Here is a 24185-nt window from a genome sequence, read left to right as displayed (position 1 = left end):
TCGGGTCTCACCAATATATAGAAGGCCACACCGGGAACACCGGACGCAGTATACCGCACCAGCCGACTCACAGGTGAACTGTCTCCTCACTTGAAAGGACTGTCTGAGGCCCTGAATGCTGGTGAGGGAGGAAGTGTAAGGGCAGGTGTAGCACTTGTTCCGCTTACAAGGAGAAGTGCCGGGAGGGAGATCGGTGGGAAGGGATGGGGGGGGTGGGGGGACAAATTGGACAAGGGAGTCACATAGGGAGCGATCGCTCCGGAAAGCGGGGGGGGGGGGAAGGGAAAAATGTGCTTGGCAGTGGGATCCCGTTGGAGGTGGAGGAAGTTACACAGAATTATATGTTGGACCCGGAGGCTGGTGGGGTAGTAGGTGAGGACAAGGAGAACCCTATACCTAGTGGGGTGGCTGGAGGATAAGGTGAGAGCGCGTGCGTGAAATAGGATGCGTTTGAGAGCAGAGTTGATGGTGGAGGAAGGGAAGCCCCTTTCTTTAAAAAGGGAAGACATCTCCTTCGTCCTGGATTGAAAAGCCTCATCCTGAGAGCAGATGCGGCGGAGATGGGAGGAATTGCAAGAAGGGGATGAAATTTTTGCAAGAGACAGGACGGGAGGAGGAATAGTCCAGATAGCTGTGAGAGTCTGTAGGCTTAAAGTAGATATCAGTAGATAAGCTGTCTCCAGAGATAGAAACAGAAAGATCAAGAAAGGGGAGGGAGGTGTCAGAAATGGACCAGGTAAATTTGAGGGCAGGGTGAAAGTTGGAGGCAAAGTTAATGAAGTCAACGAGCTCAGCATGCGTGCAGGAAGCAGCACCAATGCAGTCATCAATGTAGTGAAGGAAAAGTGGAGGACGGATAGCAGCATAGGCTTGGGACTTGGACTATTCCACAAAGCCAACAAAAAGGCAGGCATAGCTGGGACCATATAGGTGCCCACGGCTACACCTTTGGTTTGGAGGAAGTGGGAGGAGCCAAAGGGGAAATTATTAAGAGTAATGACTAATGCCACTAGACGGAGGAGAGTGGTGGTACAGGGGAATTGGTTAGGTCTGGAATCCAAAAGGAAGCGAAGAGCTTTGAGACCTTCCTGGTGGGGGATGGAGGTATATAGGGACTGAACATCCATGGTGAAAATAAGGCAGTGGGGGCTAGGCAACTTAAAACCACTGAAAAAACTCAGAGCATGAGAAGTGCACGAACATAGGTGGGAGGAGATTGTACAAGGGAGATCAAACAGTGCTGAGGAATGCAGAAATGAGTTTGGTGGGGCAGGAGCAAGCTGAGACAATGGGTCTACCCTGACAGGCAGGCTTGTGGATTTTGGGTAGGAGGTAGAAATGGAAAGTGCAGGGTGTGGGAACTATGAGGTTGAATCTGGCTAAAGCATCCAAAACTCAATAATTTTGACAATGGTTAACTAGAACAACCAGCTACATTAGCTCAAACTGTAATTAAACATTCAGACAGATGAGGAGAGTCATTTCTTTCCCTGAAGAATACAAGATACGCAGATGAGATTTACCATGATGGTTGTTTCATGGTAACCACCACTGGGAATAAACCGTTTTGTTTACCCCAGATATATTTACATGATCATAAATACCCCAGCTGCCATGGTGGGAATCCATGAATCACAAAACTGAGTTCAGTTAACTACTGCACTGTCATTCCCCTAATGAAATAATGCTTTAAAAAGTTTCTATCTCTTTCTAACTCTAAAAGTTACATAAGTTGCATTGTACTACGAATGACTATTCAGACTCACCTGACAGCCTCTTATGAGAAGAGGGTTTCTTGATATTTTTACCATCTTCAAGTTTCTTTTCTGAGGATGAAGGAGTTGACAGAAGATTTTTACCATTGGGTATCTGTCCAGTGGAGGGCAGGGGTGCCTTTGGTATTGTAGGACTATTAAGGCCAGTTTTTATTGAAGCACTCACAGTGGCAGAATTAATGGGAACAGGCATCATTTTCAATGACGTGCCGTCGATCTTCACATTAGGATGCACCTTCTCTGGTTTAACCACAGAAGTCATGCTGCAGAATATAAAAATTTTCTTTTTAAAAAGCTGGAACCATCATATTTTATACATTTGCTGTTAATCTAAAACATAAAATAACTTGCTTCTCTATTGACACTCTTGGTCGGAATTAAATTCATAAAAAGATCAATCTAGAGTTTTCCTAAACTTTCTTATTCATAATTCCTTAGTCCTTGCCAGAAGAACTTTGCACCTGGGTCAGGAAATCTTAAACTGTTCATTAATATCATTTTTAATAAATTGGCATTGTGCATGACTTACTCCAAATGGATTAGAATATACAAATGTGGTACTTTTCTTTCTTTTTCAATCTTTTTATTGAATTTCATATATAAAGAAAGCATAACATAATAGTGAATAGGTTATAAGTACAATAGACTTGAGATTACATTGATAATAAAATAACAATATCCTATTAAATATCAACAACAACAAAAATAGTATAATAATCAATCAAGTCTATAATATTTATATGAAAAAAAATAAAAATAATCATCAAAAGAAGAATTTTTTTTTTAAAAATACAAGAAAAAATATATAGAAAAAAAAACACTAAACTAAACTAACATGGGCAATAATAACAGTTTATACATATATGATAGTGTCAAGAACTCTGGAACTCGGGGACGTCAAGTGATGACGTAGGATCGAGACGCTGGAACTCAGCCCTCCCATAAAAAAGTTAATAAATTAATGTTTAAGTGAAGAAAAGTCAATCAATACTTTTTTAAGGTTACTTATAAATTACTCTGGATTGTTTTAAGCTATGCCTCATAAACAGAGGATGAAGAAAACTACTTCCGCGAAGACCGCTCAAGTTGGAACGGAATCAAGGCCTACTTCTACCGAAGAACCGCGGACTCAGGTACAACACACCACCGGTGAAACAGAACAGGAGACCGCGGCAGCAACCGCCATTTCTAAAGGAAAGGATCAACGAGAACTGCGCATGCGCAAAGGAACGAGCATGCGCAAATGAGTGCAATCCAAACTACAAAACCCAGCAACGACTGAAACCGACAGTGAAAGTGAGTCTGAGAGAGAGTCGGACTCTCTGGAAAAATCAGACGAAGATGGAGATGAAAGTTCCTCTGAAAATACAAAAAAGACTTTGAGGCAAATAATGCATAAATTAGAAAAATTAAATGCATTAAAAGTAATTAAAGAAAAAAAAACAAAAATGGAGGCTATGTTTGATAAAATGACAAAGAAACAGGAAAAAATGGAAAAGAGAATTACAGATTTGGAAGTCAAAGTGTTAGAAATGGATGGAAGAATGAAGAAGATGGAAGATGATAATGATGCCTGGACATCAGAAAGAAAACAACTCGTGGGAAAAATTGATAAGCTCGAAAATTTTAGTAGACGCAACAATATTAAAATTGTTGGACTTAAAGAAGGTACCGAAGGAGGAGACCCAATAAATTTTTTTTCAAAAATGGATTCCTGAAAAATTGGAAATGGGAGAAGAAACTTCAATTGAGATTGAAAGGGTGCACAGAGCCTTAAGACCAAGATCTCAAGATGATTAAAATCCGCGATCAATTTTAATAAGATGTTTAAGATACCAGGATAAAGAAAAGATTTTGAAGGCAGCTGCCCAAGGTGCTAAAAGAAGAAAAGGTCCATTGATGATAGCAGAGAAACCAGTTCTTTTTTATCCTGATATAAGATATAACCTTTTGAAGAGAAAGAAAGAATTCAATCCAGCTAAAAATGTTTTATGGAAAAAAGGTTATAAGTTTTTAATGCGTCACCCAGCTACACTGATAATTTTTTTGGAGGAGGGAAAAAGATTTTTTCCTGATTATCGAGAAGCGGAGGTGTTCGCACAAAAACTCCCATCTCTTCGCTAATTAAATGTACAGACTTCTAAATGTAATGGTTAAAGATGAAGACAGAGATAGCGAATGGAACTGATGGACATTTAAGGATGATATAAGGGAGAAAAGTAAAATTTTAGAAATAATAACTGAGAATAGTATGTTTTTTTATATATATACTTCCTATGTTGCGGGGGGGGGGGGGGGGCTGGGGAGCTTTAAATCGGTTACTACGAGATTCACGTGTGTAATCATGGCGACTGCCATGACCCGTACAATAGAGGGGGGTAATGTTGTGTTTTTTTTCTTTCACAACATTAGTAGGGGGGTATTTTTTTTTTTTCTTTATTTTCTATTTTTCTTCTATTCTTTTGTCTGGATGATTGGTGGGGACACACATAGCAACATGGAGACTTCTAAAAAGATTTCCCAGGATACAATGAAAGTTGAAAGATTAGGTATTATTATAGATTGGAGTAACATAATTAAAAATAATGACTAATCTATTGAATTTTTTAAGTTTTAATGTTAATGGGCTTAATGGACCAATAAAAAGAAAAAAGAATTTTAACATATATTAAAAAAATGAAAATAGATATAGCTACAAGAAACTCATTTAACGGATATAGAACATCAGAAATTAAAAAGAGACTGGGTTGGAAATGTTATTGCAGCTTCATTTAACTCAAAGGCGAGAGCAGTTGCAATTTTGGTTAATAAAAATTTACCAATTAAAATACAAAATGTATTAACTGATTCGGCAGGAAGATATTTAATTATACATTGTCAAATTTTTTCAGAACTATGGACTCTTATGAATATTTATGCACCAAATGAAAATGATGTAAAATTTATACAGGAGGCCTTTTTGAATTTGGCTAACGCACATGATAAAATATTAATAGGTGGAGATTTTAATTTTTGTTTAGATCCAGTTTTAAATAGATCAACAAAATCAAAAGTAGCAAAATTAACTCTATCATTGATGAAAGATTTAAATTTGATTGATATATGGAGAAGAATCAATACAAAAGAACGGGATTATTCATTCTATTCAAATAGACATAAAACATACTCAAGGATAGATTTTTTCCTATTATCAACAAATACTCAAGATAGAGTGAAAAATGTGGAATATAAAGCAAGAATATTGTCTGATCACTCTCCTTTAATAATGACAATGACAATGTTAGATAAAGAGGAATCAATTTATAGATGGAGATTTAATTCAATTCTACTAAAACGTCAAGATTTTTGTGATTTTATGAAAAAGCAGATTCAGTTCTTTTTAGGTACAAATTTACATTCAGTTGATGATAAATTTATATTGTGGGAAGCAATGAAAGCATATTTGAGAGGCCAGATAATAAGTTATACTTCTAAAATTAAGAAGGAATATATGATAGAAATAGATCAATTGGAAAAAGAGATTATAAAATTAGAAAAAGAATCTCACAAGAAATATGACAGAAGAAAAATGAAGACAACTTATTAATAAGAAGTTAAAATATAATACACTCCAGACATATCGAACAGAAAAAGCAATTATGAAAACTAAACAGAGATATTATGAACTAGGTGAAAGATCACATAAAGTTCTTGCATGGCAGTTAAAAACAGATCAGATTACCAAAACAATAAATGCAATTCGAACAAAAGTGAATGAAATTACTTATAAGCCTCTAGAAATTAATGAGGCTTTTAAGAATTTTTATTCTGAGTTGTATAAATCAGAATCAAAGAATGATGATGTTAAGATAGAAGAATTTTTATCACAAATAACTCTTCCAAAATTAAATACAGAAGAACAGAAGGGATTAGATACGCCTTTTACATTGAAGGAAGTTGAAGAAGCTTTGGGATCACTTCAAAGTAATAAATCTCCAGGAGAAGATGGTTTTCCACCTGAATTTTATAAAAAGTTTAAAGATTTATTAATTCCTCCTTTTATGGAGTTAATATATCAAGCGGAAAGAACACATAAACTTCCAGAATCTTTTTCAACAGCTATTTTAATAGAATTGCCAAAAAAAGATAGAGACCTTTTAAAACCAGCATCATATAGACCTATTTCTTTATTAAACACCGATTATAAAATAATAGCAAAAATCTTATCTAATAGATTATCTAAATGCTTACCAAAATTAGTGCATATGGATCAAACAGGATTTATCAAAAATAGACAATCGGCAGATAATGTAACCCGATTATTTAGTATAATCCATTTAGCGCAAAAGAGGGAGGAAATGAGTGTGGCAGTTGCTTTAGATGCAGAAAAAGCATTTTATAGATTGGAATGGGATTTTTTATTTAAGGTATTGGAAAAATATGGATTAGGAACATCATTTATAAAATGGATTAAAACCTTAAATACTAATCCCAAAGCTAAAGTAGTGACAAATGGTCAAATTTCAACATCATTTCAGTTAACAAGATCAACTAGACAAGGTTGCCCATTATCACCTGCTTTGTTTGTGTTGGCAATAGAACCACTAGCTGAATTAATTAGAATGGACCCAGATATTAAGGGTTTCAGAGTTAATCAGGAAGAATACAAGATTAATTTATTTGTTGATGATGTTCTACTTTATTTAACAGATCCATTACATTCACTACGCAAATTATCTTATAGATTAGAAGAATATGGGAAAATATCGGGTTATAAAATAAATTGGGATAAAAGTGAAATTTTACCTCTTACTAAAGGAGATTATAATCAATGACGATTAATAACTCAATTTAGATGGCCAGCAAATGGTATAAAATATTTAGGTATAAGAGTTGATAATGACATAAAAAACTTATACAAATTAAATTATTTACCACTTTTGAAAAAAATTCAGGAAGATCTTGATAAATGGATGGCATTACCAATAACATTAGTAGGTAGAGTAAATACTATAAAAATGAATATATTCTCTAGACTACAATATTTATTTCAATCATTACCAATACAATTACCCCAGAAGTTTTTTCAAGAGTTAAACAAATATGTGAGGAAATTTCTCTGGAAAGGTAAGATGTCAAGAATATTGTTGGAAAAATTGACATGGAAATTTGATCTAGGAGGATTACAACTTCCAAATTTTAAGTATTATTATAAAGCAAATCAACTTAGATTTATTGCATCTTTTTTCGAGAAAGATAAACCGGCATGGGTTAGAATAGAACTAGATAAAATAGGAGAAAACGTACCAGAAGATTTTATATACAAATGGGAATCTAAATGGATACGGGAAAAGAAAGAATCTCCTATATTAAAACATTTGATTGATTTATGGAATAAGATAAATGTTGATGATGAGACAAAAAAATCTTTATTAGCAAAGAGATCTTTAATTCAAAATAGACTTATTCCTTTCACAATGGACAATCAACTTTTATATAATTGGATTCAAAAAGGGATTAGATATATAGGGATTTGTTTTGAAGGAGGTATATTAATGTCATTTGATCAATTAAAGAATAAATATAAAGTATCAAATAACACTTTATTTTGTTACTTTCAATTAAGGGCTTATTTAAGAGAAAAATTAGGTCAAACAATGTTATTGCCGAAACCTAATGAAATAGAAATTTTAATTCAAAAAGGAAATATTAAAAAATTTATATCCTGTATGTATAATTTGATTCAAAAACAGGCAATTAAACAAGGAATCCATAAGTCAAGACAAAAATGGGAAAGTGATTTGAATATTAAAATTGAAGAAACAAATTGGTCAAGACTATGTCTTGATAGTATGACAAATACAATAAATGTTCGGTTAAGATTAGTGGAGTATAATTTTCTACATCAATTATATATTACACCACAAAAAATAAATAAATTAAATCCAAACTTATCGGATCAGTGTTTCCGATGTAACCAGGAAACTGGTACTTTTTTACATTCTACATGGTCTTGTTCTAAAATTCAACCTTTTTGGACAAATTTAAGACTTTTACTGGAACAAATTACAGGAACACAATTTCCTCATAATCCAATATTACTCTTATTAGGTGATATTGAAGGGATAAAACCAAAACTCAAACTAAATAAATACCAGAAAGAATTTATAAAAATTGCACTGGCAGTAGCCAAAAAAGCTATTGCAGTTACTTGGAAATCGGATACATATTTAAGTATAGACTCTTGGAAGAAAGAAATCTATGGTTGTATTCCATTAGAAAAAATTACTTATAATTTAAGAGATAAATATGAAACATTTCTGAAAATTTGGAGCCCTTATTTACAAAAGACAGGATTAAATCTATAGATGCTCTGAAGATGAAACAATTGGTTATTTGGGGAAAGAAATAAATATACATATTAAAGTTTTTACGAATTCCATGGAGCATGTGGAGATCTTCCAACAACCAGACAATCTTTCTTTCTTTCTTTTTTTTCTCTTTCTCTTTTTTTTTCTATAGGGCAGTTAGGGGGGAGGGGTTAAGGGGAGGGGGGAAGGGTTATATACATTTTTTTTTCATACTTCATTTTGTAACTACTTAAAAATGCAATAAAAAAAGTTTTCAAAAAAAAAGAACTCTGGAACTCCATACCTGAACAAGAATAAGCAGAGAGAAGGTCTGGAAGAGGTCAAATTAATTCATATGAAAATGTCGAATGAACGGTCCCCAAGTTTCTTCAAATTTAATTGATGAGTCAAAAATAGTGCTTCTAATTTTTTCCAAGCTCAGATAAGAAATAGTTTGAGAGAACCACTGAAATGTGGTAGGAGGATTTACTTCTTTCCAATTTTGTAATATAGACCTTCTGGCCATTAATGTTACAAAAGCAATCTTTCGTCTAATTGAAGGGGAAAACTGATTACCATCCTCATTTGGTATACCAAAAATTGCAGTAATAAAATGAGGTTGTAAATCGATATTCCAAATTGAGGAAATGGTAGCAAATATGTCCTTCCAATAGTCATGTAAAGTGGGACATGACCAAAACATATGGGTCAATGAAGCCACATCTGAATGACATCTGTCACATTGAGGGTTAATATGAGAATAGAATCGAGCAAGTTTATCTTTAGACATATGAGCTCTATGTACAATTTTAAATTGTATTAAAGCATGTTTAGCACATATAGAAGAAGAATTAACCATTTGTAAAATTTTTTCCCATTTTTCTGTTGATATATTATATTGAAGTTCTTTTCCCCATTCTTGCTTAATTCTACCTGATATTTCTGGTTGTATCTTCATAATCGTATTATAAATAAAAGCCACTAATCCCTTCTGACAAGGACTTAAGGTAAAAATCAAATCTGAGAAATCCATTGAAGTTGAATTAGGGAAAGATGGTAGAACCTTATGTAGAAAATTTCTAATTTGTAAATATCTAAAAAAAATTAGATTTAGGTAACTTAAATTTGTTGGAAAGTTGGTCGAAAGACATCAAACTACCTTCAAAAGATCACGAAAACATTTTATACCTTTCCTTTTCCATATGCTAAAAGCTTGATCTGTCAAAGAAGGTTTGAAAAAAAAATTAAGTAAGAGAGGGCTATCAAGAACAAAGTTTTTCAAAGTAAAAAACTTACAAAATTGAAACCAAATTCGTAATGTATGCTTGACAACAGGATTAGATATCTGTTTATTGAATTTAACTAAATCAGTAGGAAGAGAAGAACCAAGAACAGAGAATAGAGAATATCCCTGTACCTCATTGCATTCTAAATTTACCCACTGTGGGCACAATGGTGAATCCAAATCTAATTTCCAATATATTAGGTTACGGATATTATTCGCCCAATAGTAAAATCTAAAGTTAGGTAAAGCTAAACCACCATCTTTTTTAGATTTTTGTAATTGCCTTTTACTTAACCTGGGGTTTTTATTTTGCCACACAAATGAGGAAATTTTTGAATCAATATTATCAAAAAAAGATTTAGGAATAAAAATTGGTAAAGCTTGAAATAAATAGAAAAATTTCGGTCAAATCATCATTTTAATAGCATTAATCCGACCAACTAATGATAAGGATAGGGGAGACCATCTTGTAGTGTTGTTGAATTTGATGGAGCATAGGTAAAAAATTCAGTCTAAATAAATCTTTATATTTCTTGGTAATTTTTATACCTAAATAAATAAAGTTATCAGTAACAACTTTAAATGGTATCCTATCATTCAATAAAGTTTGCGCGTTTAAAGGGAATAAATCACTCTTATCCAAGTTTAGTTTATAACCAGAAAAACTACCAAATTGAGCCAACAAGGATAAAATAGCGGGAATAGACCTGTCAGGATCAGAAATATATAACAACAAGTCATCAGCATAAAGTGATAACTTGTATAACTTCTCATTATGGGTAATACCAAAAATATTGGGAGATTCACAAATAGCAATGGCTAAAGGTTCTAATGCGATATTAAATAATAAAGGACTTAAGGGACAACCTTGTCTCGTACCACGAGATAATTGAAAAAAAGAGGATCTGTAATTATTTGTAAGAACAGAAGCAACAGGTTTATAATATATTAGTTTGATCCATGATATAAAATTAGGACTAAAATTAAAATATCTCAAAGCATTAAATAAGTATACCCATTCAACTCTATCAAAAGCTTTTTCAGCATCTAATGAAATAACACATTCTGGAATTATGGGTGATGAAGTATAAATTATATTAATCAATTTTCTAACATTAAAAAAGGAATACCGATTCCTAATAAAACCAGTTTGATCTTCTGAAATAATCTGTGATAGTACCTTTTCTAACCTAATGGCTAAAATTTTTGTAAGAATCTTAGAGTCTACATTTAATAGTGATATAGGGCGATAAGATGCACATAAAGTAGGATCCTTATCTTTTTTAAGAATTAGAGAAATAGTAGCTTCATAAAAAGATTGAGGTAATCGCTTCTTAGCAAATGCATCATTAAAAATTTCACATAACCAAGGGGAAAGCGAAGAAGAAAAAGTTTTAAAAAATTCTATAATATAACCATCAGGACCAGGAGCTTTCCCTGAATTCATTAACGAGATAGCCTCTCCTATTTCGGCCATAGAGATAGGAGCATCAAACAAGCTACGATCTTCATCTGTCAGTTTGGGAATATTCAAATTGTTAAAAAAATTATCCATCATGGACAGATCGCCATCAAATTCTGATTGATATAAAGATTTATAAAAATCTTGAAAAGTGTTATTGATTTCTTTATGATCAGTAGTTAGATTACCATCTTGTTTACGAATTTTAATAATTTGTCGCTTAGTCGAAATAGCTTTTAATTGATTAGCTAACAGTTTACCAGTTCGTTCACTATGGATATAAAATTGAGCCCTGGTCCTAATTAATTGATTCTCAATTGAAGAAGATAATAATAAGCTCTGCTCCATTTGAAGCTCAACTCTCTTCTTATAAAGTTCTTTGGTAGGAGTTACGGAATAAATCTTATCAATTTCTTTAATTTTATCCACTAATAAAGCAATATCTAAATATCTTTGTTTTCTTTTACCAACGGAATATGAGATAATTTGTCCACGGATAAAAGCCTTAAAAGAGTCCCAAAGTATTCCTCTATCAATCTCTTCAGTATAGTTTGTTGAGAAAAACAAGTCAATTTGCTGTTTTATGTAGGTGATAAATTCTGGATCTTGAAGCAAAGTAGCGTTAAGTCTCCAAGATCTAGTATTATTGGAAAAGTCCGAAATCTTGATAGATAACTTCAAAGGTGCATGATCCAAAATAGTAATAGAATCATATTTACAATCAGTAACATCCGTTAATAAACGATGATCAATAAGGAAATAATCAATTCTAGAATAACTGTGATATACATGTGAAAAAAATGAAAATTCTTTATCTTTAGGGTTCAAAAACCGCCATATTTCAGTAATTCCCGAATCAACCATAAAAGAATTAATAAGTAAGGCTGATCTATTCGGAAGAATTCGGATAGGTTTAGATCTATCCATCAAAGGATTCAAACAACAATTGAAATCTCCACCCATTATCAACATATATTCATTTAGATTAGGAAGGGAGGTAAATAAACGTTTAAAAAATTCAGGGCAGTCAAAGTTTGGAGCATAAATATTAACTAGAACCACTTTGCGATTAAAAAGTGAACCAGTTATCAACAAAAATCTGCCCTGTGGATCAGAAATAATTTCATGATGTGTAAACGAAATTGAGGGGTCTATAAAAATAGACACACCCCTAATTTTGGCGGTATCCAGAACCTAAAAAAACGTTGATTATCCTCCCTCCAAATATGGGTCTCCTGTGCAAAAATAATATTAGCGTTTAGTCTATGGAATACTTCAAATATTTTTTTTACGTTTAATCGGATGATTTAAATCATTAGTATTCCAAGAGATAAAGTTAATAGACTTATCCATCATGCCAATATTAGTTGTGTATATCATAAAAGGTTAAAAAGACACATAACCCATAATTCAGGAAGAAGGAAAAATGATTCAGGAGCAACCAGAGAACATGACACCTCAACAATATTAATAATTTAAAGTCGGCCCATAAACTAAAAGCAAAAAAATAAAAAGCAAAAGTGTGAAAAAAGATCCCTACCCCCTCCCCCAACTCCTCGAAAAAGAGCCAAGCGGCAGGCGCACAAACTAATACTAATATTACACCCATTTTCAAGATGGCAACTTCATGAAAAGAAAGAAAAGAGAAACTATATAACACCCAGATATAAATACAGGGTTGTAAAAAAAAGAATATATATCAATCAAAATGAAAAAATATAAAAAAGCAAAAAATCATTAATAAAAAAAGGATAACCATTGAAATTTAAAGTAGTGTAATATGCCTTTAAAAAAAAAGATTCCATATTCAAATATAAGAATATGACGTTTCAAAAACAGAGACTTATGGGAAGAAGAAACGTCATTTTGAAAGGACCATATTACAGAATATAAATGTAAATTCGCCAATCTTTTTTTTAAAAAAAAAGGTCATCAAAATAAGATTAAAAAAGGATTCAATAACCACTACAATATATATAAAAAAAAGGTCCAAAAATTCAAGACATTCGTCCCATTCTCAAATACAGGCAAATAAACGCTTACGGAAAGCAAAGTCTTATGGGAAAAAGAAACGACATCTTAAATAATAAATCATTATTTCAAAATCTTAACGTGTATATCTAATCCAGAGGAAAAAAAACTTAATTAAAAAAAACATTATAGTAAAATTAAAAGAGCATCTGTAAATCATGATAATAAAAAAAAAACAGGTCTACAGACCAAAGTAAAAAGCTATACCACAGCTTCATAAGTTAAAGCCTAAAAGCGGAATGGCGTCTTCTCTCCAAAAATTCTTCTTCAACGTAACGCATAGTTCAACTTGTACTAGAAGATCGATATTCTTCAACGAATTTCTTTGCTTCTTCTGGAGTATTAAAGAAGCGCTGACTGTCATCACTCAACGTAATTCTGAGATTCGCTGGGTATCTTAAAGCTTGTTTAAGTCCAATCGAATGAATCTCTGCCATCACCGGTTTAAAAGCTATTCTCGCCCTCATTACCTCGAATGAATAGTCCTCCACAATACGAAACTTGTTGTTTTTGTGAGAAATCATACCTTTCTGATGAGCTAATCGAATTAGAAGCTCTTTCTCCCGAGGATAATGGTGACGGACAATCACAGCTCGTGGCTTCTCTCTCGCAGCCGAAAATCTCGGAACTCTGTGGGCACGGTCTCGGAACTCTGTAGGTTTAACCCGCAAAGCGTCCTCGCCAAAAATTTCCCACAATAAGTTAGAGAAATATTCAGTTAAGTCACCAGACTCAACATTTTCGGGAAATCCAATAATACGCAAGTTCTGTCTGCGAGATCGGTTTTCAAGATCGGTGATTTTAAACTTATTCTGCTCCACTATTTTAGCGGTCGATCATACCTTCTCCTCCAAAGTTTCGATTGTATGTATTTTTTCACAAATTATCTTGTCAAGAGCCGCAAACTTTTCTTCATGCCATTCAATATCTGCTGCCAGCGATTGAAGCTTGGTATCAAATGATCTTACGACATTTTCGTAAAGCTCAGACATTTTCGCAGTAAGTTTATTTTCCAGACTTGCAAGTTTAGTATCCAGTTTAGTATCCAGAATACTGGAGATTGCATCGAGAAATATAGGGTCTTTAGACGATTTCTTAGGTACAGACATTTTAAGTTTGAAAAAATTAAATCAAGTATTATTTTAAAAAAGAAATAAATCGTAAATATCAACCCATGTAGTTAGGTACGAAAAGATTTGATTAAAGGGTGATTATAGCTTAAAACATGAAGAGTGCCTAAAAGGCAGATGTCTACGTCGCCATCTTGAAACTCCACCCCCAAATGTGGTACTTTTTAAATAACCATTCCCATAACTTCCAGAGCTAATATCTCCATTTTCAACTGATACCTTGGACAACCTTGGTTAGCCAAGAGTACAGTAGGAGACTATCCTCAGGATACCAATGCTACCTTTGGTTAACCTGAGGATTCCCCTGCCAATTTCTACTCTCAATCAAGAAGAGACCAGAAAACAGGCAGAGTGAGGACACCTGGGCACAATAGCACAAACAGCAGAGCTACAGCCTCACAGCTCCCAGAAGGCAGATCCAATCACAACTTCTGGTGGTGCTGTCTGTGCTGACCATGTAGGTTTCACCTGAGTAAGACCATAAGACATAGGAGCATTTGGCATAGGGCCATTTGGCCCATTGAGTTTGCTCCACCATTCAATCATTGCTGATCCTTCATTTCCCCTCAGCCCCACTCCCTCTTGTCCCCATAACCTTTGATGTGTGTCTAATCAAGAACCTAGCACACTCCACCTTAAATACATCCAATGACCTGGCCTCCACAGCTGCCTGTGGTAATAAATTCCACAAATTCACCACCCTCTTGCTAAAGAAATTTCTCTGCATCTGTTTTAAATGGATACTTCTCTATCCTGAGGCTGTGCCCTCTTGTCCTAGATTCCCCCACTACAGGTAACATCCTTTCCACACCTACCATGTTTAGGCCTTTCAATATTTGAAGGATTTCAATAAGAACTCCCCCTCACCCTTCTAAATTCCAACGAGTACAGACCCAGAGCTACCAAACATTCCTCGTGTCATCCTTTCATTCCTGAAATCATCCTTGTGAATCTTCTTTGAACTCTCTCCAATGCCAACACATCTTTTCTTAGATGAGGAACCCAAAACTGTTCACAATGCTCAAGGTGAAGCCTCACCAGTGCCTTATAAAGCCTCAGCATCACAGCCTTGCTTTTATATTCTAGACCTCTTGAAATGAATGCTAACGTTGCATTTGCCTTCCTCACCACCGACTCTACCTACAAGTTAACCTTTAGGATGTTCTGCACAAGAACTCCCAAATCCCTTTGCATCTCAGATTTTTGGATTTTCTCCCCGTTTAGAAAATAGTCTGCACACTTGTTTCTACTACCAAAGTGCATGACCATGCACTTTCCAATATTGTATTTCATTTGCCACTTTCTTGTCCAGTTTCCTAATCTGTCTAAGTCCTTCTGCAGCCTACCTGTTTCCTTAATACTACCTGCCCCTCCACCAATATGATCTGCAAACTTGGCAACAAAGCCATCTATTCTATCATCTAAATCATTGATATACGGCATTAAAAAAAGCAATCCCAACACCGACTCCTGCGGAACACTAGTCATTGGCAGCCAATCAGAAAAGGATTCTTTTATTCCCACTTGCTGCCTCCTACCAATCAACTCTTCTTCTTCTTCTTCTTCCATAAACATCCGCATGATGCTTGTTCTAACCATGCCAGTAACATGGTAAGCAGTCTCAGGTGTGGTACCTTGTCAAGGGCCTTCTGAAAGTCTAAATATACAATAGCCACTGCATCTCCTTTATCTATCCTACTTGTAATCTCAAAGAGTTCCAACAGGGTTGTCATGCAAGATTTTCCCTTAAGGAAACCATGCTGGCTTTGTCCTACCTTGTCCTGTATCATCAAGTATGTCATAACCTTAACAATTGACTCCAACATCTTCCTAACCACTGAGGTCAGGCTAACTGCTCTATAAATTCCTTTCTGCTGCCTTCCACCTTTCTCAAAAAGAGTGGAGTGACATTTCCAATTTTCCAGTCCTCTGGCACTATGCCACTGTCCAATGATTTTTGAAAGATCATTACTAATGCCTCCACAATCTCTATTACTACCTCTTTCAGATCACTAGGATGCAGTTCATCTGGCCTGGGTGACTTACATACCCTTAGGTCTTTCAGCTTTTTGAGCACCTTCTCCCTTGTAATAGTAACTGCACTCACTTCTCTTCCCTCACATCCTTCAGCATCTGGTACACTGCTAGTGTCTTCCACAGTGAAGACTGATGCAAAATAGTCATTTATTTCATCTGCCATCTCCTTGTCCCCCGTTATTATTTCTCTGGCCTTATTTCCTAGCAGTCCTATATCTACTCTCATCTCTCTTTTATTTTTTACATACTTGAAAATGTTTTTACTATCCACCTTGATATTGTTAGTGAGATTGCTTTTATATTTCATCTTTTCCCTCCTAATGACTCTTTTAGTTGCTCTCTGAGTTTTTAAAATCTTCCCAATCCTCTGTCTTCACTCTAACTTTTGCTTTGTTGTATGCTCTCTCTTTTTCTTTACTTTCCACCCACATTTCAAAGGTGTGTGAGCTGGTGGGTGAACACCGTTGTGAATTACAGGTGAGCAGTAGAATGTGGAGGTTTGTTAATGTGAATGTGGGGAGAATAAAACAGGATGAAAGCAAATGTAGGCTATATAGCCAGCACAGTGCCTTATAGGTTATGAGAAGCAGAAATTAGTGCGAGAGAGGAAATATCAGATTATTAAAGTATGACATAGAAGTAAAACTGCTCTACCCATAATTATTACCATTTAGTAATTCTGAGTTAATGAGTTTGTGATACAGTGTGGACCTGGCCTTTCCTGTTCTTCACCCACATTCTGGCCTCATCATGGCACAGTTTCACAATGATCAATTAACCAGTACATCTTTGGACTGTGGGAGGACATTCCACAGGGAAGACGTACAATCTCCTATTAGAGACACCGGAATTGAACTCAGAATTCTGGTGCCCCAAGCTGTAATAATGTCGCACTAACTGCTACGCTACACTGACACAATTTTCAGGTGGATTATGGAATCTGAATGTTTACTTAGAACCCCTATACAATTATTTTATTGAACAGTTTTGGACAATAGCATGAACATAGAAAAGTGGAGCACAGAAACAGGCCCTTTGGCTCATCGAGTCTGTGCTGACCAAATTAAACTAATCTCGTCTGGTCTGTATCCTTCCATTCCCTATCTGTTTAGGTGTCTGCATTAATACGTCTTAAACCCAGTACAGTGTCTGCTGCTGACACCTCTCTTGGCAACAAGCTCCAGACATCTATTATACTTGCCCGACACAACTCCTTTAAATGTCCACTCCTCACCTTAAACCTAGGCATTCTGTTATATGATATATCCACTATGGGGGGAAATGGGTGTTCACTTCCCCTATTTATGCCTCTCATAATTTCATATATTCTATCACAGCCCTTTAGCCTTCAAATCTCCAGAGATCTGGTCCAAGTTTGCTCAAACTGCCCTTGAAGTTCTTTCTCTTCTTCACCCTCTCCAAAGTTCCCACATCCTAGATGATTGGACCTGCACACACTCCTCCAAATGTGGTCTACCAAAGAAATATACAGCTGCAACAAAACTTTCAACTTCTATACTGAATATCTCACTGATCAAGCCAAACCTGCCACACACTTTCTTTACATCCTAACCAACTGTTTTGCCAACCAACCAACCTTCAGGGAGCTATGACTTGCATAACAACGCTCTTAAGGGTCCTACCATCTACTGCATACTTTCCTCCTGAATTTGACCTCTCAAGTGCTCCTCTAATTTCCACGTAATCTACAAACATAACTCAGACCAAGTATATTTTAATTACTATATATATAATATAAACAACAGAGGTTCAGGCAGGGATTGATTCTCATGGTACACCACCGGTCACTGATCTCCAATCAGAAAAACATCCTTCTACATCTACCTCGGTAGGTAAATAATCAAATTCATAAGTTGAGTTGAGGTATCTGAAAACAGGTGCTGAAAATCAACATATGTTGAGAAAACTTTGCAGCAGGAATGGCTAGTGAATGGCAAAAAAAAAGTACACACTAACAAGACAAAGTCTACAGATGCAGGAAATGCAAGCAACATGCACAAAACTCTAGAGGAACTCAGTAGGCCAGGCAGCATCTATGGAAAAAAGTACAGTCAACATTTCAGGCTGAGACCCAAGGAAAAATTTAAGCTTCGTCAGGGTCGGAGTCCCAGGAAGAAACTTTGCAGTGTAGTAATCAAATCACAAACAAGAGAAGATATACATTTCTTCAGGATAGGCATAAGGGAAGATTTAAAGTTCTTCAGGGTAGGCATTCAGGGTACACACTAACCTTTTCTCATGGTGCATCCTGCCATGATGAACCATGTAAAATGGTCTGTTCATACCACCAATGTGAAGTTTATCTTTGGGAGATTTTTGTATCTTGGAGCTGGATGAAGCACAGTTGCCACCAGAAGAGCGACTATTCCCACAATCACTAACACTTCTGCTTTTTGAGAGCGTGGAAGGGTAAGAATACGTAGAAGACGGAGGAGTTACAGGTGGTTTGCTTGATGTACTGTGTCTTCTTTCTGCAGAGAGAAAATTAAACAATTCACAATTAACGAGCAACATGAATTTCAAAAGATTATTATTTTTCAGGAAGCCTCAAACTCTTTGAATTCTAATGCTTTTTATGTAATAGTAAAATACCGCAAAAACATCTTGAGTCAATTATGGCAAACTAAAACTGCTAACAAAGATTTTCTAACTCCTTTTACACTTTCTCCACATTTAATAATGCTTTACTTTGTACCAGATTAATTAAAGATGCTTAGAAAATAGTGTTGCGATGGAATCGATGGATCATTGTAGTATTTGTCAAGGACTACAATGAACCAAAGATAGAAGTCATCAGTTAAGCAAGCCTTTTCAGGAGTTGGATTCACCAACATAGGAACACATTTAAGTACAGGAATTCCCCTGCTTATGATAAACTCTTTGTAACCTGAACAGTTTGCAAATCAGAAGTGGGGTTATTTAGCAAGTTCCAGCATGGCAGAAGATGTCTGCAGCCACTGACAAAACCATCCTGTCGGACTCCCAAACATTCATTTTTGATTCTGGGCTACACATAAGCAAGGGAGAACCAGTATCTGAAATGCTAATGATCTAAAAGGTAAAGAGATAATTTCTTAAGTGGAAGAAACCTGTGAGCTGGTTCATGTTGTCAAGTAGAAGATTAGGGATTTCCTTCAACCTACAGATATTGACTTAAACCTCCAAATGTTAATGCACACACAAGAACAGACCAAACAGTTTTTCAATCCTGCCCAGCCACTTATTACAATAATGGCAGATCAACTCCACCTCTATGCCATTATTCACCATCTACCTCAGTTTTAAATGCAGTTGCACCAACTATCCAGAGTGCTCAGTTGCTAATCCTTTGCTGGTTACATCACAGAGAATGATACAATAAAGCATTTGGACAATGGTGAACTCTCCAGACCATGGCCAGAGGTTCCAGAATAGTACTCCAGCTAAAGGGTCACTTTGTGAAACTGACAACAGTTTAGGTATTCCCTGCATGCTGATATGGACTACTACTACCAAAAGGGTTACGAGTAGTGTCATTACGTCACCTTTCTATAGTTCCTGCTAAATGCAGTTGAAAGTCATGATATGCATGGCAGCTGATGTTAAATAGCTCAACCTAAAGATAACTTCGTGTGCTAGAATTGCCCTTCAAAGCCATGATAATTGCTCTGTAATATAGGGCACCTTCACCATGAGTGTATGAACGTTATTTGCCCATTGTATGGAAAGACAGGTTTTAGCGATTATGACTATAAATTAAGTGGAAATGTCTTCCATCATTTCTTGTTCTTGCTGAGCAACCAGTCTCAATGAATTTCATTAATCACATGGGGCGGAACAAAAAACTTAAAACCATTAAACTTTTTGCAGATGATTTTATAAAACAAAAACAGTGCAATCAAGATCATTTTTAAAATAAAACCATTGAGAATGCAGTGGAAAAACTGCTACCTATGGCAAATTAAATTTCCCATCGCATTATATCATGCTCTAATCTCACCATGCTCACTTCTAAAGGCTGCACAGGCTACAAGCATTTAAAAATAATCAGAACACAGCTTGTTAATCTGAACCACAAAATCTATTCTAAATTTAAATGAGAAATTGATGGCCCAATGTATGTAAAGGCTCACTTCACAAAACTCCAACTGACTTTATTTCAATTTTACTCTGAATTCAATCAAATTAATTTGTGTGTGTGTGTGGGGGGGGGGGGGGGGGGTGGAAAAGACAACTCAAATTGTCAAATACCTTTAATACCACCATTTCTGCCTGAGCTAAAGGAAGAACTTGAGCTAATACAAGAAGCAAAGTTAAAATGAACATTAAATCAAATGGGTAATAGCATTTTAAAGAATGTAAGAAACAGCCCCTTTTAACCAAATGGACCCAAAAGGGAATAGGGACTTTAAAATAAGTAACAAATTCCAACATTAACTCAGGAACTCAACATTGTTTACGTAAACATGAATGATTCATCTGTCAGTGGTAGAGCCAATTAAAATACTAAGACAATTTTTTAACCTGGAAAACAAATGAAGGTTTCACAATTTCATTTTCACAACCTATTTTATCTTACCTTAAATTAGAATTACACGATAATCAATATTTTATGCATCCCATTGATGGTTAAAGTATATTGCTTAGCTGTGCTCATCTTCAGCTGCCATCCATGCTATAATTTAAAAAAATCTTTTGTTCCCATTTACTCTGAAATTTAGTTTTGAATGTTTTAAAGGGACAGATTTAAAACATTGACTATGCCCATATTTTCAACACTAAACCCAGGAAGAACTTCAGAATGAAACAAATCAGTAGCTCTGCAAACTACATAGTTCAATGAAAGCACTGCAGACAGGAAGACGGGGAGAAAGAACAACCAGTTCTGAAGAAACAGTAAAACACTAGGAGTGTACATCAAAATTTAATGAGTTCATGTCAGCATCATGAAATATCAAACACTCCACATGCAGTTTTATTCAACTTAATTTCAAAAGATCCTAGGAACACAGATTCATTACAAATAGATGCGTGTTGCTTGGTCGTTATTGACTTTTTATTGCTGTCTTTATCATGAACATTAAAAATTTACCCTTTCGCAGAAAGCAGCTTGCATGGAAAAGGCAACACTTGCTCTTCAGCAGGCCAGAGAAAATAAACAAACACACACCTTTGTGTTTATTCAAATGAGCTTTTAAAAATAATAACGTAAAATTACAGACACTAAATATTTTCAGTTTTCTGCAGGGACAAGATAGGACTCCCGTACAAATTTTCAGAATTAAAAACATTTAACAAAAGCTTCTAAAGGAGTGGATCCTGATGAAAGATATCTCATCCGAAAGGTTAACTGTTTCTGATTGGGTTGAGTCGTTCTCCAATCTTGGCAATCCATCTGCAAACGTTTCATCACCATACGATGTCTCCTCAATTGGTGACAAAATGTTTGCAAATGGATTACCAATATCAAAAAACAACTCAACCCAAGCAAACACCACTCAAGCATGAACACCCAACTCACTGACCTCCGTTGATACCCCTGCCCCCCACCCTTACCCCCATCCCTATCTATTATTTTAGTCTGGTTCTCTTTCTCTTTCCCCCCTCACTATAATCTCTCCCCCCCAGCCCTACCTTTCTTTCTCTTTTATTTCCCATAATTCTCCACCTTCCCCCTAGCCCATTTCCCTTCAGCCTATCACTTCCCAGCTCTCTACTTTATCCCTCCCCCCACTTCTTATCCCCCCTCGACCATCCCATGTTACTTCACTCCTGATGAAGGGTTTCTGCCCGAAACGTCGTTATTACCTCCTCCCATAGATGCTGTCTGGCCTGCTGAGTTCTGCCAGCATTTCGTGTTTTTTAAATTTATTTCCAGCATCTGCAGATTCACTCGTGTTACCACTCAAGCTACACATTTGCTGAGTTATTTCCATTAACTGTTTGTTTTACTCCATAGATGCTGCTCTTTTGGATGCTGAGTATTTCCAAGACTTCCCCCCCCCCCCCTCATTTGATTTCTAAAGTCTTTAATATTTTCTAATGAACACATTACCGGTATTACATGCACCTAGTAGAGTACAGCTCACATATATTTTGAAACAATTTGCTTCATACTTTAAGACAACTTGTCAATATTAGCACAACTAATCTGAAAATTAAAGGACTGATGCCAAAAACAGAATGTCACACAAACATAACATACCATACTGTGAGACATTAAAACATAACTTTTTTCATTGATAGATACTACACATTTCCATAATGGGCACTGGCTATAACATGATCAATGAAATACAGTGTTTCCTAAATTAACTGGCCAAATTGGTTATAATGCAATTTTGATCCAGAATTAGCAAAATCACTTAAAAGTTAAGCTGGAACTTGATAAGCAGAGAAAAAGATGACTTGAAGATACCTGTAAACATGCAACCTCAACAGTAATTAGACACTACTGTCTCCTTAAGAAAATGGACTGCTATCTTCAGTGAGGCGACTAGAAACTGATATGCAGATATTTTTATTGATACTTGTGCAACAATAAATAATTTATTAAATTACACAACACACAGCCTTTAATATTTTTGGATTTCTATGTATAAAAAATAGAGCCTTCTTTTATTTTTTGAAAGTTCTGCCAGAAAAAATAACTTCGTTATAAGTTTCAAACTTTCTCTCCCTTAACCCACCTTTTCCCATTGATACAATTGATTTGATTAGGTTAATAAAAGGTTTCCTCAAAATGTAATAATGGCATTATAGCAGAACTGCCACTATGCGATCTTTTGGTCAGTATTATTCTATTCTGAGTGTTTTAGTTTTCATTATTTGTGAGGGAGAGTGGGGTGCGGACAAAGAGAGAGACGGGGTGGGGGACAGAGAGAGACGGGGTGGGGGACAGAGAGAGACGGGGTGGGGGACAGGGAATGACGGGGTGGGGGACAGAGAATGATGGGGTGGGGGACAGAGAATGACGGGGTGGGGGACAGAGAGAGATGGTGAACACTCTGACAGAGACAGAGAAAGAGAGATTCTACAATTTAAACTTTAGCACTTTGACAGAATTTGCTGTATAATTTGCTCAGCTTTCATTTGCCAAAAAACACAAATAAAATCAGTGTGGCATGGATGAAAGATGGGTAACAACTCCTAATCCCGTACTTTGAGATGATCTACTCTGATTTACTTGCACCACTTGGGTTGTTAAAGCAAGCTCTAATGGTTTTTAGCTGTAGATTAATCACAGTAAAAGATAACAGAACACGGACACTTCAGATTCACACTAACCTTCTGAAAATTCCATGCTGATCTGGGCATTCTGCCAAACTACTCTCATGAAATTTACATAAGAAACTGCAATTACAGACATCAACTCAGCAGAAAACGGCACAAGCTGATCCAAGGAGTCTCCACAATAACACCCAGTTACAATTTGCTTGCTCTTTGAGTGTGAACTAGCATGGATGCCTCATATCATAACGTATTTACTCATTGAAGAACATGAATCATGCTAGGGATTATGTAATACTTGCAAACAGCGATATACTCAGACATAAAGGTCCTGGAGGTCAAAATGGTTAAAATATGGTCATAGGATTTAACTGGAATTCATCTTTGCAACTGTTATGCTATGCAGTTTTGAAATCCTAATATGACCTTTCTTTAATAACAAAATATTTTGTGAATTGCCAGTTGACTAACACTATTCGACACCCAGATCTGTGTACTGAACCATTACTAAATATTGTGCAATAAAAACATTGCCAGTTCAAAAATACAGATTGGCTAGGTCTGAGGAAACAAACAAAAAATAACTAAAAGTGAAACAGAGTTAGTACAAATGACGTATTATCTGTTCTTATCAATAATATTTTTCAGGGGCACAGTAATGATTTTCCATTTGAATGCCAACATTCTTTTATTCTCTGTTATTTATGGTGCAAGTGATAAACTAATTTCAGTTTCATCATATCAGAATGTCTTTTCCCCACCCACGCTTGTGCTTAAGAACTGATTTCTTCCTGACCAGAAGGAACATCAATATCATTGTATGTTCTTATGCTTAACAAGAACGTTAACCAAATTTCCTTATTACTTCATCTGAAATAAGTGAACCTGAATTATCAAAGCACCCAC

At 35.5% G+C, this 24185-nt stretch overlaps 1 protein-coding gene across 2 annotated transcripts in view; it reads right to left on the bottom strand.

The window, feature by feature from the left end:
* Positions 1-24185, bottom strand: part of LOC132377840 (ataxin-7) — a 152225-nt gene that overhangs the window by 18289 nt on the left and 109751 nt on the right. For both annotated transcript variants that reach the window (XM_059944261.1, XM_059944262.1), the window contains exons 4-5: positions 18301-18541; positions 1767-2038 (exon numbers count right to left, since the gene is read on the bottom strand). In XM_059944261.1, the coding sequence (XP_059800244.1) occupies positions 1767-2038; positions 18301-18541 (513 nt within the window). The remainder of the gene's footprint in view (positions 1-1766; positions 2039-18300; positions 18542-24185) is intronic.

Source organism: Hypanus sabinus, chromosome 19 (genome assembly GCF_030144855.1).
Source record: "Hypanus sabinus isolate sHypSab1 chromosome 19, sHypSab1.hap1, whole genome shotgun sequence".
Taxonomy (NCBI): domain Eukaryota; kingdom Metazoa; phylum Chordata; class Chondrichthyes; order Myliobatiformes; family Dasyatidae; genus Hypanus; species Hypanus sabinus.
This window is presented reverse-complemented; position numbering and strand designations above follow the sequence as displayed.